This window comes from Microtus pennsylvanicus, chromosome 1, assembly GCF_037038515.1.
Source record: "Microtus pennsylvanicus isolate mMicPen1 chromosome 1, mMicPen1.hap1, whole genome shotgun sequence".
Classification (NCBI taxonomy): domain Eukaryota; kingdom Metazoa; phylum Chordata; class Mammalia; order Rodentia; family Cricetidae; genus Microtus; species Microtus pennsylvanicus.
The window spans coordinates 151,708,811-151,722,936 of record NC_134579.1 but is presented as its reverse complement, the minus strand read 5'-3'; the positions used below and the strand labels follow the sequence as shown (position 1 = coordinate 151,722,936).

Genomic DNA, 14,126 nt, shown 5'->3' with positions numbered 1-14,126 from the left:
AACCAGCCTTCTCTACAAAGTGCATTCCCGACTAGCCAAGGTTACAGAGAAAACATGTCTGGAAGAAAATTCATAAACACGGGGTGAAAGCGGATGTGCTATGTTGGTTAGTCTTCCGTGCTGTGGTTAGGTAGATAATTCAAGACTCTCATGACATCCTGTATGTTTTATTCCGGCTCTGCCTCTTGTGACCTAAAGAAGCACCATGCTCTCTGTGCTCAAAAGCATTGTGTGGATTGGTGAGTCCTACTGGGAATACACGGGGTGGGATGCCAGGGTGGAAATATTAGCCTAGGAAACTGGAACTGACCACAGCAGAAACACTGGCTTCCATGGTGGATATTGGTTAACGAGTTCATCTTAACAAAGAAGTCTCTACTTCTAATGTATAGAGGCCCAATGGGGATGGGGAGGTCAGATGGCTAGGCTGTTGAAAGGAGATAGATCACCCATCATGAGTTTTTCTTTTCAGGCTCCTTCCTAGTCCTGAGGATGTTGGCACAAGCAGGTGAGTCCACTGTTAAAATCTTGAGTTACTACCCATCCCAATAAATAGGTTTTATTATAGCAGGAGATCAGAATTACAGTGTGTTGTCTTGTGGCTTCTGTGAATGACTCCTTGGTGAATCTTCTGAACTGTGAAGTTATGACTCCAGAACCCAGCCTCTCAGATCTGTCTGAGATTGTCCCAGACACTGCCCCTGGATGAGAAAGACATCAACTTTGTTCAGATAAGCATTTTTCATCTTTTCAAGACAGGATTTCTCTGTGTAGCTCTCACTATCTTAGAACTCACTTTGTAGATCAGACTGACCATGAAATCAGATATTGGCCTGCCTTTGTCACCCAAGAACTATGATTAAAGTTATGGTTCAAAAACATAGAGATTAATCAATTGTTTTCTTTTTTATTTTTTTAATTTATTTATTTATTAAGGATTTCTGCCTCCTCCCGGCCACCGCCTCCCATTTCCCTCCCCCTCCCCCGATCACAAATGATAAAATTTGTATATCACCAGCACAGTATTGATACCTCTTATTTTGGCTTGCTTTTAGTGAACTATTCTACATTCTCTACAAGAAGATGTTTCCACGTAACTCGTTAGCAGCCTTTTCTTTATGTTTGAGTAACTTCACAGCATTTCCTGTGCTTACGGTGATTGAACTCTGCTACAGGTTTTCTGAGAAATTCATTAACTCTATTTCTGAAGATCAGTGTTGTTGATATTTATAGGCAGGGTTTTTTTCCACTTACCTCATTGAATGCATCATCCTTGTTTCTTAGGACCTGTAGATATTTGCTCTGAAGTCTGACAGTAACTGTACTGGAAGCCCTTCATTTGGTTTTTACTTCTTTTTTCATTCTGATATCAGGATCTCTTATGATAAAATATGTTCTGTGATTCTGATTATTTCAATTCAATAGTGTGGTTGGACCTTCTTGGACCTGATCATGTTCATTTTACTTCTTTTCAACAGTGTGATATCATTGCTTCTTTATGTTGTTTCTGTTTTTTAATTAGTTCTGTTATTTCTTTCTCTTAATATGTTAATGATTCTTTTATAATTTTATACAATGTGTTTTAATTACATTTATCCCCCTGTCTAAACTCATCCTAGTTCTATCTCCTCCCTTACACACTCAAGAAAGCCTCTATAATCTTCTATTCTTTCTTGAATTTTTACGACTGATAATTTGATATTGAATGCTATCAAAAAGAAATCTTGTCATTCTTCATTGTTTTTCATTCAGGTTCTGTATTTATGCATAAGACTATATAATGCCTGATCTAGCCTCACTCATTCTCCTGTTGTATCAAGTATACTATTGAAATTTGTTTTTGTTTTTGTTTTTTTACTATTTAGTCTAACTTGAGAATGAACTTGGGAAAACTGGTTGCAATCCTGAACAGGATGGCCTTGATGTCAATTTTGGTAGTTTAACTAGCTTACTTCTTCTGTTTTAAGATCATATGTTGTTGCTACCTGGGCTTCTGGATCAGTAAGATCACTGGACATACTTCACAATCAGGGCCAGTCTCTCATTGGCATCCTTGATCACCTCTACTGAGGAGTGTTGTAAGATATCTATACTGGCTGGAGTCTATATACTCTTCACTGAAGTGTTTTGCTATTTGTCTCTTTCCTGGTGAACATACACCATTAAATAAAGAACAACAACCAAGATTCATGGGCTGACAATCATAAGTTGAAATCATTTTTATCATTAAGTGACCCAAGTGTCAAGGAAGACGATACTCTTGAAGTTTCATATACAAGAAGCCTTGAAATGGTATGGAAACTATATGTGTGCCTCTAAGCTATCCCTATCCCTCTTAGTGTAGAAAATGAGTATGACCTCTGTAAAGGAATGTCTGTACAACAGTACATAAGGGACAGTGTAGTTAGAAGGACTCGTTCCTCCTATTTTGTTGTAGATTTTATTTTTTGGTCTGACTCACCCTCATTCCTGAGGTCTGGCATGCTTACAATTTAATTTTAATCCAAGAAGTGTTAGATTTCTAGAGACAGAGAAGTTGAATCAAGAGCATACCTTTTCTGCTTTCTTACTGGCCACAGTTTCCCTCTGTCTTCTCACAGATTAATCTTCTCTATTTTCATCTGATGAATTTCTTTTTAGATTACATTTTATGACCAAATTTACTTCATTATTTAAAACTTACAAATAATTCTCAGTTAATGTATCTTAGCATAGAATGATATACATTATGTTGTGGTAGTTAGGGGACACTCATTACATGAAAATGACACTATTGTGTTTATGACTTTTCTTGGGAATATATAACTTGCAGGCAAATAAACTGCTGTTAGATACCATCTCTTAAAATTCAGCAGTACCAGTTTCTGCAGAAATAGAAAGGTTCACTTTTGAACTTTGCAAGTTTCAACTTTCCAGTACATACAATGTTTGTTCACCTCCTGATTCCCCTGAGTGTTTCAGCTTCTAAACTCTGAAACAGGGATGTTGCAATTCAGAGAAACTTGTTGTATAAAGGACCCTGAAAAGTGAAAATTGGAGACTCAAATGTCAGGAATAAAGGGGGATCATGAAATATTTTACTCTGTGCATATTCCCACAGGAAGTCATGACAAGCCTTCACTGTCTGCCTGGCCAAGCCCTGTAGTTCCTAAAGGACAGCATGTGGAAATTCATTGTGACTCTAAGAATAACACATCCAGGCTGTACAAAGAACATGGAGAACCTATCCCTCAGATCCATGACAGAATATTCCAAAAGAAACTTCTCCTGGGTCCTGTGACACAAGCACATGCAGGAACCTACAGATGCTATGATTATAATTGTCAATGTCCTAGTGAACTCTCATCACACAGTGACCCTCTGGAGATCATAATTTCAGGTCAGAGATCATGTTTGGATTGTCATTTCATTTCCTCAAATCTCCACACAATAGAATTTTCAGGATTAATTTTAGGCAGATTTTCAGCATCACAAAGTAATATTCAACACAGGTGACTGAATACCTTGGTGAGTAAACCATAAACCCAAGGACATGTATTTTCTTCTCCCTGAGACTTCATGAATGTTAAGACAGTGTTAAGTAGTGTTAAGTCAGGGATAATTTGGGCTTGAAGATGGAATTCAGGTATTAACAGTTTGACATCAGGATAGGAGAATAGCCTTAATTATCCAGGCTCTAAAGAAACACAAGGGACCATAAAACTAAATGAGGGAAAAGACTGTTATAAGAAGAAGAAAACATGAGGGAGACATCTTAGTGCTAACTCTAACAGTGGAGGAAGGGGCCAAGTGCCAAGAAAAGCATGAGGCCTCTAGAAACTGGAAGGCACAAAGTAATGAATACTTACCTAGTGATTTCAGCAGTAACATATCCCTGCTGATCACTCATTTATGTTCTTTGGGCTTGTTTCAGAGTTCTGATCTTCACAACACTTGTGTTCTTTTTAAGAATCATATTTGTCATGAATTGTTATGATAGCAATTGGAAACTAAGACCGGAGTCAATGTCAAGGCCAATTTAAGAACTGGGCAGGGAAGTGTAGAGGTCACTAAGTCAGGAAAGTAATACATTCATTTATTGTAGGAAATAATACTCACGGTGCCATATTTCAATAGTCTTACAGAATTTTGAACCATAGAAAAGGCCAGAAGAGATTTCATAATACCTACCTTCACTACTAATTATCATTCAAAAGTATCATTAAATGGACTCATAAAAGAACCCAGCCTAAAGCTTGCCATGTTTTCTGCCTTCCCTGAATATAGAAAAAAGGGCAATAGTGGCTCCAATAGACTGGTTCAGGAGACACTTTCTCCCAATAAGCCAGTGAGAAAATACTGTACTGCTGCCAGAGTCACAGAAGTCAGAAATGATCAGAGAAAGATGAAAAAGTTTGTGTACAAAGTTGACATAAACACAGACAAGGACACTAGGACACTGACAGGAAGAACAGGTTAAGGTAGAGAATCATAGATTTTCTGGGATATATAGATTGGGGTCAGGTTCTTACTCACAATCTCTCTGTTTCTACAGGAATCTACAGGAATCCTTTCCTATTGGTCCTATCAACTCCCCTGATAAAATCAGGAGAGAAGATGACCCTAGAGTGTCGTTCAGAGATTATGTTTGACACTTTCATTTTGACTTCACAAATAATCAATGGCTCTTTCCAGCTTCCTGCAGAATCTCATCATGGGGGGTCCCATGCCAGCTTCTCAATAGGTCCTGTGACACCTGACCATGCTGGTGTTTACACATGCTATGGTTCTTATAACCAAACACCATATGAGTGGTCTGAACCCAGTGACCCTGTTGACATAAGGATCACAGGTAAGAGGGTGCTACCTGGTCCTCATCCTCTCTGTGATATAGAACCATTATTCTATAGACTTGAAGTCCTGGGAGATGGTGGGGAAAATGAAGGTAGGAAACTTAGAAAAAGGCATCCTTGGTAAATATATCACTGACACGGACAATGAAAACTGACACACAAGAGACACCATTGGTTATAATATAAAGCACAGATACACAGATGTCAATTGAATCATAATTAGAAGTAAAGAGAAAGGGGTGACTCAGTGAAATTGATATAATCAGAGACAATGACATCCTTCTACTAATATTCAGTGACATCAACAGTTCAGAATTTTGTTTACTTCCTACCTTTTCAATTCATCTGTCAGAGACATAAACATGTCATTTTTCTGATATGAGTTGATGTACTGAGTAGGGCTGGTTTTTAATTAATATGAGGTCCGGATAAAGATAGCACACATAAAATTTTACCTAGTTTGACAGTTCTTCAATTTCTATGTTTGACTGACTATTCATCAAAAAATAGCATAACCATGGGTAATTGAGCAGACCACCAATTGCTGCTTGTTCTCTGCATTTTCAAACTGTTGTCAGTCTATGTTCCCAAGTTATTCAGACATTCTAGGATAGGTGAAAAAATCTGTAACAGTTCCCCCTGGGATACACAGAAACAAATAATGCAGAGACATCAAAATACAAACAAATAGTAAGTAAGACAGGGAGACTGAGAGGGAGACTCAGAGATAGAAAGGGCTGAGGAAAATGTAAGCATGGCATTTGTGGGAGGAGAAAACCTGCAAAAGTCTTAAGCTTGAGTGGAAAATTTGAAAGTAGAGGTAAAGAAAAAAATGGCAAATATTGGATATTTTAAAGCAGAGATATGGAGGCCAATAGGAGATTACACTTGATCAGTATACATACAGAGTATTAAGTGAGAGAAGATCATCATGTCCCCTGTTTAAGGAAAACAAGCACCACATTAAAAGAATATCCTGCATTTGGAAAAGAGATTCATTAACACATATGGAAAAAGAGACAAGAAAAAATTAATTACTCAGAATGAGGTCAGATTCTACATTTTTTTCTTTTTTTAAATTATTTATTTATTAAGGATTTCTGCCTCCTCCCCACCACCGCCTCCCATTTCCCTCCCTCTCCCCCAATCAAATCCCCCTCCCTCATCAGCTCGAAGAGAAATTTTTAATATTCAAAGGATGAGAAAGTTGTAGGTCATGAAATTGGGAAATAACCATGAGAATGGGAAGGAGATTAACAAAGAGGGATGTGTAAAGAGGAAGAATACATATGCCATTGAGGTAAAAATGAGGAGAAGAACAAGCAGAGGTATAAGGGAAGGAACTGGGTAGAAAATGGAAAAATATATATATATATGAGGATGTCTTTATGAAGTACATTGATTTATATGCTAACAAAATAACAAGTACATCTAATTAAACTCATTGTTTAACAGAATATTTGGAAAAACTGAAAGTATAAAGAATAACAAAGGAATGGAATCAGGGAAGGTTGGGGGACAAGAGAGAATGATAGCATAAATGTGATTATGACTACATATATAAATATATGTAACTACACTAAAAGGAAAAGAGGCCATGAAATAATGTAATTGTATTCTAATTTCAATTTTAATGAAAAATTACATATTTGAATGTTCAATAATGAAGCCAATTGCTTCTTAAGTTAAATATCTGTTTATAAAACAAATATAAAAAGAAAGATGGATGAACCTATGCATATAGAGGTAGAAATTGTCAAAAATAAAACTGAGGCAAATGTATGATTATAGGATTGACGTTAAGTCAAAGAATCAGTAAGATAATATAGAAGGAAAGCGGGAGATAGAAAGAATTAGGGAGGTAGAAAAAAGAACACATAAATGTTGGGCTTGAGAGAGATCACAGAAATAGAAGCAGGGAGACAGAACTCTGAGGAGTGATTGAACACTGGTAAAGAACTGCCCTTCTACTGTCTCTTCTTCCTTTCTTCCAGGTGTGTACAAGAAACCTTCTCTGTCAGCCACGAGGGGTCCTGTGGTGATGTCAGGAGAGAACATGACCTTGTCCTGTACCTCTGACCATCAGTTTGACATGTTCCATCTGTCCAGGGAAGGGGTGCCTCAAGGACATGGGCTGCCTGCAGAGCAGAGCCACAGTGGGACATTCCAGGCCAACTTCCTACTTCTTACTATGGTCCAGTCTGGGACCTATAGGTGCTATGGCTCTTTCAGGAACTCTTCTCATCATGTATGGTCATCCCCAAGTGACCCACTGTACATTTCTGTCACAGGTAAGAAAGTCTTGTATATTCATCATGTCTTTTAACCAATGAAACTCTAAAACCATTTCTGAGAACCATCCTACTGATGATGGAGAGACTCAGTAAATACACAAATACATATCTGTATTTTGTATATATGTACACACTCTTAACAATATTAATCAGAGACAAAGAGGCTATCAAGATGAGGAAGTGTGTAGGAAGGTGGAGCTGGAGAGACGACAGGGATAGGGTAAGAGATACAATTATATTTAATTTTAAAACTTTTTTATTTATTTTGAGAATGAATATCATATTACAAAATAATAGACAAGGCCTTTCCCCAATAATTCTTATTCTGATTCATCAACCACACTGGAATGTGTAGGTCTCCAGGGAGAATTAGAAAGAGGTCAGGACAGACTCATTAGGGATAAGCTTTCAATCAGTTTGGGTAGGTCAAGGACGGAACAGTCCTGATCTCTGCCTCACATAGATATCTCTATGGTATTCCTATTGACTCATCACAATTTGAAAACAAAACTTCAAAGCAAGCCATCTAATGGCATCCTATAACACTAAAGACAGCACTAAGAGGTGGAGTGAGTGCTACTTACTATCCAAATTCAAAGGACTTTCAAAACAGGGAAGGCACAAAGTCTTTGATGAACTTTCTCTCTCTCCTCTCCCCTTCCCTAGTAAGCTCATCAAGAAACTGTACTTCATGCATCGAACCAGACTCCAAAACTAGTGAGTAATTTTTCCTCTTCTCTGTCGTGGAAACGTAGGGACCAAACACTCTTGGGTTCATGTTTTGACACAGATCTCTCACAGCTCAGTAGTCTTAACGTCATCATCTCCTCTCTGTGATTCTTATACTCTGCAACATCAGAAGTTTTGGGGAGTAGAGTAAAAACTGTATCTGAGATCTCCTATAAGTGAAAAGGAGAGAAGATTTTACTCCCTTCCAGGGATGACAAACTGCTCATTCTATTTCAGTTCCTCCTGGAGAAAATGTTATGAGGCCTGAGAAAGGAAGTAAGTGAGAAAAAAAAATTATTTTATAAAAATGTTGCCTATGATTGCAATAGACTTGACTTTACTTTTCTCCTGAGAGAGAATTCGTTGTTTGATTCAAGAGTGTTGTAGATGTAGAAGTTGCTAAACAGATTAACTGAACACTACTATCAATCTCAGATTAAGATAGTAAATACATGATCTCTACCTGGTGTCCTTCAGGTCTCTGCCACATGCATAATGCATATATGTTCATTGAGGTGTAGACTTCTGAAGGAGCATGGTCATCTTACTAGCAACAACTCTCCTAAAACTGACACCCCTCTTCCCAACAGTTATCAATTGCCTACAGCCCCTTGACCAGGGGTAGGACATCAAGATGACCTTGTCTTTCCACGCTGGGAATTTGTCTAGCTTGAACTTGCAATACTCTTGGGTTTGGTACCATGACCTCTTAGAAAGTTTATATATTCAACTGCCCTGCGGTGTACAGAAGACAGTTTCCGTATAGTCATATAGAGCCTCTTTTGCAATCTCTTCTTCCATCTCTTTCACAAAGATGGTGAATATTTGGAGAAGGATATAAGATGTAGATGTCTCATATAAGGCCAACAATTCTATGATCTCTTATTCTCTACAACTTTACACAGTTGTGGGTATCTCTATTGATCACCATCTATCACAAATATAGACTCAACTGCTGAGAGTTGAAAATGCATTAAAATATGGTTATAATAATAACTCATTAAGAGTCAGTTTAATACTATTTCCATTGAGATGTATATTATTAGTAGGTTCTTTATCAAGACTCTTGCCCTAAAAATATCATATTAACTATCCTTCAATCAATAAATGTTGTGGAACAATCATCTTTTATCCTGTCACTTGTATTAATTTTAATAAAACACTGATTGACCAGTAGCCAGGCATTAAGTATAGGTGGGGCAGTCAGGCAGGAAGTAGAGGTGGGGCAATAAGAAGAGGAGAATTCTAGGAAGAGGGAGGAGTCAGTCTGAAGGAGTCAGTCTGTAGTCATCAGCCAGACACAGAGGAAATAAGATGAGAATGCCTCACTGATGAAGGTACCAAGCCATGTGGCTAACACAGAAAAGAATAATGGGACAATTTAAGATGTAAGAATTAGGGGCCGGAGAGATGGCTCAGAGGTTAAGAGCATTGCCTGCTCTTCCAAAGGTCCTGAGTTCAATTCCCAGCAACCACATGGTGGCTCACAAGCATCTGTAATGAGGTCTGGTGCCCTCCTCTGTCCTGCACCACAGACAAAATATTGTATACATAATAAATAAATAAAATATTAAGATGTAAGAATTAATTAATAAGAAGCCTGAAATAATAGGCCAACTGGTTTATACTTAATGTAGACTTTTGTGTATTTCTTTATTTTTTTATTTTTCCATTCAGAAATTTACACTTTATCCCATCCTCCCATTTCACTCTCACTCCCCCACTAGCCCTCTTCCCTCCTGCTCCCTCCTTAAGAGAAGGCAAGGTACCCTGCCTGTGGGAAGTCCACGGTCCTTCTTCATCCAAGCCTAGTAAGCTATGCATCCAAATAGACTAGGGTCCCAAAAAGCCAGTACATGCAGTAGAAACAGGTCCCAGTGCCATTATCAATGGCTTCTCAGTCTGTCCCCATTGTCAGCCACATTCAGAGAGTGCTGTTTGACTACATGCTCATTCAGTCTCGGTCCAGCTGTATTTGGAGAGCTCCCATTAGAACAGGCACACTGTCTCAGTGGGTGGACCAACCCATCATGGTCCTAACTTCCTTACTCATCTTCTCCCTCCTTCTGCTTTTCAACTGGACCTTGGGAGCTCAGTCCATTGCTCTGATGAGGGTCTCTGCCTCTTTCTCCATCTATCCTCTGATGAAGAGTCTATGGTGATATTTGAGATAATTATCAGGGGCCAGTTCAGGTACCCTCTCCTCTGTTGCCCAAGGACTTATCTGGGGACATCCCCATGGACACCTGGGATTCCCACTAGAGCCAATTCTCTTGCCATCCCTAAAATGGCTCCCTTAATGGAGATATCTTCTTCCTTGCTCCTATATCAGCCCTTCCTCTACCTCTACCCTCTCATTCCCCAAAGCTCTCCCCATTTTTCCTTCTTCTTTCTCTCTCCCCCTCTCCCTTTCCCCCAACTAAACCCCTACCTCTACCCCCACCCCCATACTCCCAACTTTTTTCCGGCAATCTTGTTTGCTTCCAATTTCCAGGAGGATCTATATATGTTTTTCTTTGGGTTCACCTTGTTATTTGGCTTCTCCAGGCTTGTGAACAATAGGCTTAATGTCCTTTGTTTACGGCTAGAGTCCAATAATGAGTGAGTACATACCATATTCATCTTTTTGGGTCTGGGTTATTTCACTCGGGATAGTGTTTGCTATTTCCATCCATTTGCATGTTTGCTGGATTCTGGTATTATAATATTGCTTTTCAGGTTGTTGGAGGAATTCTTGCATTGGCGCCTTCCCATCTCTTCCTTCAAATGCAGTCAGGAGAGTCTTGGTGTCTTGGTCCAATCTTTGCTGTGGCTGACTGTGTACTTGGGGTTTTTTTTCTTGGTCTGCCCTCTCTTAGGTCCCCTCAGCACTGCAATTGGCTCTCAGATCCCCTGCAACCTGTAGTAGGCTGTGGTGGTGGATCTAAGGACCCTGCAGATGAAGAGGAGTGCTTGGTGGCAAGATGAGATGGAGTAAATAGAGAAAGCCAGTAGCCAGGGGGAAGCCCCACTGAATGGCCAGAAAGTTTAGGGAATTGGAGGGGGCCTGTCCTCCGTCTCCAGGGCATCTGGCTGGCCAGGTGGGCATACACTTACCCCTTCAGATGGATCTCCTTGTACAGGAGCAAGGCTTCTTACTGGCCAAGGACCTCGCAGACAAAAGGGAGGGCTTTCTAGGTGTAGTCTCAGTGGAACAAAGAAATTCCTGCAGCAGTTGCACTCACCACTTTGTCCCCAGACCCTCAGCCCTGAAGCAGGCTGAGCTGGGGGAGAAAGGCAGTAGCCGGGGAGAAGCCCCGCTGAATGGCCAGAGATTTTAGGGGATTGGAGAGTGCCTGTGCTCCTTTCCCGGGGTGTCCAGCCACCAGCCAGGCATACACTTACCCCAACTTTTGTGTATTTCTTTGGGCCTGAACAACAGCAGGACCAGACAGGACAGAAACTTATGTCAACAAATAAATATTATTAAATCTATCAAAATGGTGATCCTAAGATTTACCTCTTATTGGATTCATATCTTCCTCCAGATAACCACAGGAATAAGCATATACTCATGGGTCTGTCAGCGACCATAATCCTTGTCTTCCTCATCATCCTCCTTTATTCTTATTACTTCGTTAAAAACAGTAAGTCTCAAGAACAAGCCAGTGAATGTCATCTGTGTAGAGTGAGAAAGCAAGACCAGAGAAATACAGGTGTGTTCTTTATTTACAAAAGGATACTTGGGCCGGGCAGTGGTGATGCACTCCTTTAATCCCAGCACTCGGGAGGCAGAGGCAGGTGGATCTCTGTGAGTTCGAGGCCAGGCTGGTCTACAAGAGCTAGTCCCAGGACAGGAACCAAAAAAGCTACGGAGAAACCCTGTCTTGAAAATCCAAAAAAAAAAGAAAGAAAGAAAAAGAAAAAAAAAAAGAAAAATGGATACTTGGGCCAATGCAGGTAAATTGAGGCAGGGTTTTCTAAACAGGAAAGAAAATCTTGTTCTTTCCTTGGCTCTCAGATAACTAATTCCTCCATGCATTTCTGCATCTTCATATTCAAAATATGCTCTAATAACTAGGAGAAGATATTATAAGAAAGAAGAAGAGAAAGGAGAAAAGGAGGAAGTAAGAGAGAGTGAGAGACTATACTGAAGAAAAATTTACTAGAGTACAGCATTGTGGGATGGAACTGCAAAGATAGAGTACAGATGTTTTGATTCTAATTTGTGGCAGGTGAACAACCTTGGGTTTTACCATATCTCTCACTAGCACTTTGATTTGAAATTATACCGCAGAAAAACTTTACTATGTGTGTTTGATTACATCTTTCCCCTAAAAATGCAGCCACCATGGACCAAGAATCTGAACTGAGACCAACACTGAACAGGCAGGTGGGTCCTCCTGAGTCTGTTCTCTTCCATGGGTTTTAATATTTCTTCATTGTCTGTAAATCATGTGCATACAATATCGCTTTAAGTTTACTTCTTTCTAGGACTCTGAAAGACAAGAAATTCAGGAGGTGACATACTTAGACTTGGATCACATCTTCAAACAAAAATTGACCACTTCCATTTCCCAGATTCCCAAAGAATTTTCCACAGATCCCAGTGTGTACATGGAAGTCAGGAAATGTTAATCTGAAATGAAAGATCTTTTTCACCCCATGACTTCTCACAGAACTGTCCCAACAAATCTTCTATGGAGACCACAGACGTTTCTCCAGCAAAAGCTAACATATGCAATGAAATAACATATGGAATCTGAAGACAGAAGTCCTTAACTTTGGGACCATCCTTCACTATTCTAATATAATTTGGAAAGTAGCTTTTCATTATTTACAAATATTATGACCCTCATTACTCACTCCAAATAAATCAAACTTTAGTACTTTGTCCATGAGTCTCTGTTTAATTTCATTCTGGCAGAACTTTACAACATGACTAGCTGTAAATTCTAGATCTACTTGAAGATGTAATCATGATGAGTACTTCACAATTTCATATCAAGAAGAAGCTTGGTCAAAACAACCTGTCAGCATAGCAAAAGCATGTTAACTAATGACATGCACTCCTAGCCAATCACAACATACCAGCCCTGACCACCAGTTTCAAAAGGGTCAACTAAAAACGTTCCTGCAGCAGCTTAATTTCCCTAACCCAATAAAAACCCCTGATCTTTTTACAATAAAGAGCTTCGGTATTAGAATCTCTTGGAGTCTATGTCTTTGACTCCACATCTTCTCACCCCCTGCCCTCGGGGAAATGGGGATTGCACAACTGGCAGAAACAACTACAAACTGGTGCCCAGCATGAATGGACCTCTTCCATTGCTTACTTCTTTGGGTCTCTTTTGGGCATTTTTCTTTCTTGTTTGCTGCCCCGGCTGCTGTCTCCATCCCTACTCTCTGCCATCATCCTGAGGTTGCCCCCTTTGGCTGTTTTTGGTAAGTTGACCCCTATTTTAGTTTTCTAAGCTCTTGAGGGGTTGGGGATTTCTTCTTATCCCTACTTTTTCTTTTCTTTCTCCTATTTGTCTTCCTAGCTACTAACTCTCCATTGTGATTTATTTCATCCTAGTACCTCCATGTAAGGGCTGACCACACAGGAGGTAGAACCAAAAAATGACAGGTCTTTTTCACTATACTGTGTGAGCATAGGGTCATAGCCTAACAAAGCACAAAATTCCTCACTATAAACAACACACTCGATCCACAAACACTACTTTCCCTTCTGTCCTTGACCTTATGCTGATGCTGACTCCCTCAGAGCCTGAGAGCAACTGGCAACTTTTGCCAGGGGACCCCTCTTCAGGATTGTCTGAAGGCTTTCTTGCTTTACAGGGAGTCCCAACTGCTCTTTGCAGTGTAGACTGTTGGATTTCCTCTCCTAGATTCTCTTCTCAATTAGTCCGGTTACTTGACAACTTATTAAAGACCTTTATGGTGGTGACTGGTCTCTTACTTCTCAGGAAGATTTTTACTGTTTGACTGTGGGTTGAATCCCTTTTTCCTTATGGGATTGGGGCATTCTCCTCAAATGGCGGGTGACTACTTCCAATAGCTTGCCACTGGAACTGAGCCCAGGGACCAAGATGCAGTTGTTTCTACTCACCCTTTGTCTTCTGGGGACTCTCTTCTTTGCTATCCCTCCTCGTAGTCTCCTCCTGAGGCCCATCATGAATAGTGCCCCTTCCCCAGAGGATGGGGCATTCTCTTCTCTGCCAACGCTGCCAAAAGTTCTGTGAGTCTCATGCAAGGGCTACTGCCCTGAATCTCGCCCATCGTTTTCACC

The 14,126-nt window shown here is 39.9% G+C and overlaps 1 protein-coding gene across 1 annotated transcript; it reads left to right on the top strand.

The window, feature by feature from the left end:
• The first annotated feature begins 492 nt into the window (after positions 1-492).
• LOC142837548 (killer cell immunoglobulin-like receptor 3DL1) lies at positions 493-12,543 on the top strand. The gene is made up of 8 exons (XM_075952693.1): positions 493-508; positions 3,101-3,379; positions 4,535-4,831; positions 6,827-7,123; positions 11,383-11,471; positions 11,823-11,835; positions 12,181-12,227; positions 12,329-12,543. The coding sequence occupies exons 1-8, from the start codon at positions 493-495 to the stop codon at positions 12,470-12,472; spliced, it is 1,182 nt and encodes a 393-aa protein (XP_075808808.1). The 3' UTR covers positions 12,473-12,543.
• The last annotated feature ends 1,583 nt before the right edge of the window (positions 12,544-14,126 follow it).

What these genes read in the sequence shown, in the direction of transcription:
- LOC142837548 (XM_075952693.1), top strand. An exon ending in TCTGGAGATCATAATTTCAG is followed by an intron (nt 3,380 to 4,534) that starts GTCAGAGATCAT and finishes CTGTTTCTACAG; the next exon opens with GAATCTACAGGAATCCTTTC. An exon ending in ACTGTACATTTCTGTCACAG is followed by an intron (nt 7,124 to 11,382) that starts GTAAGAAAGTCT and finishes ATCTTCCTCCAG; the next exon opens with ATAACCACAGGAATAAGCAT.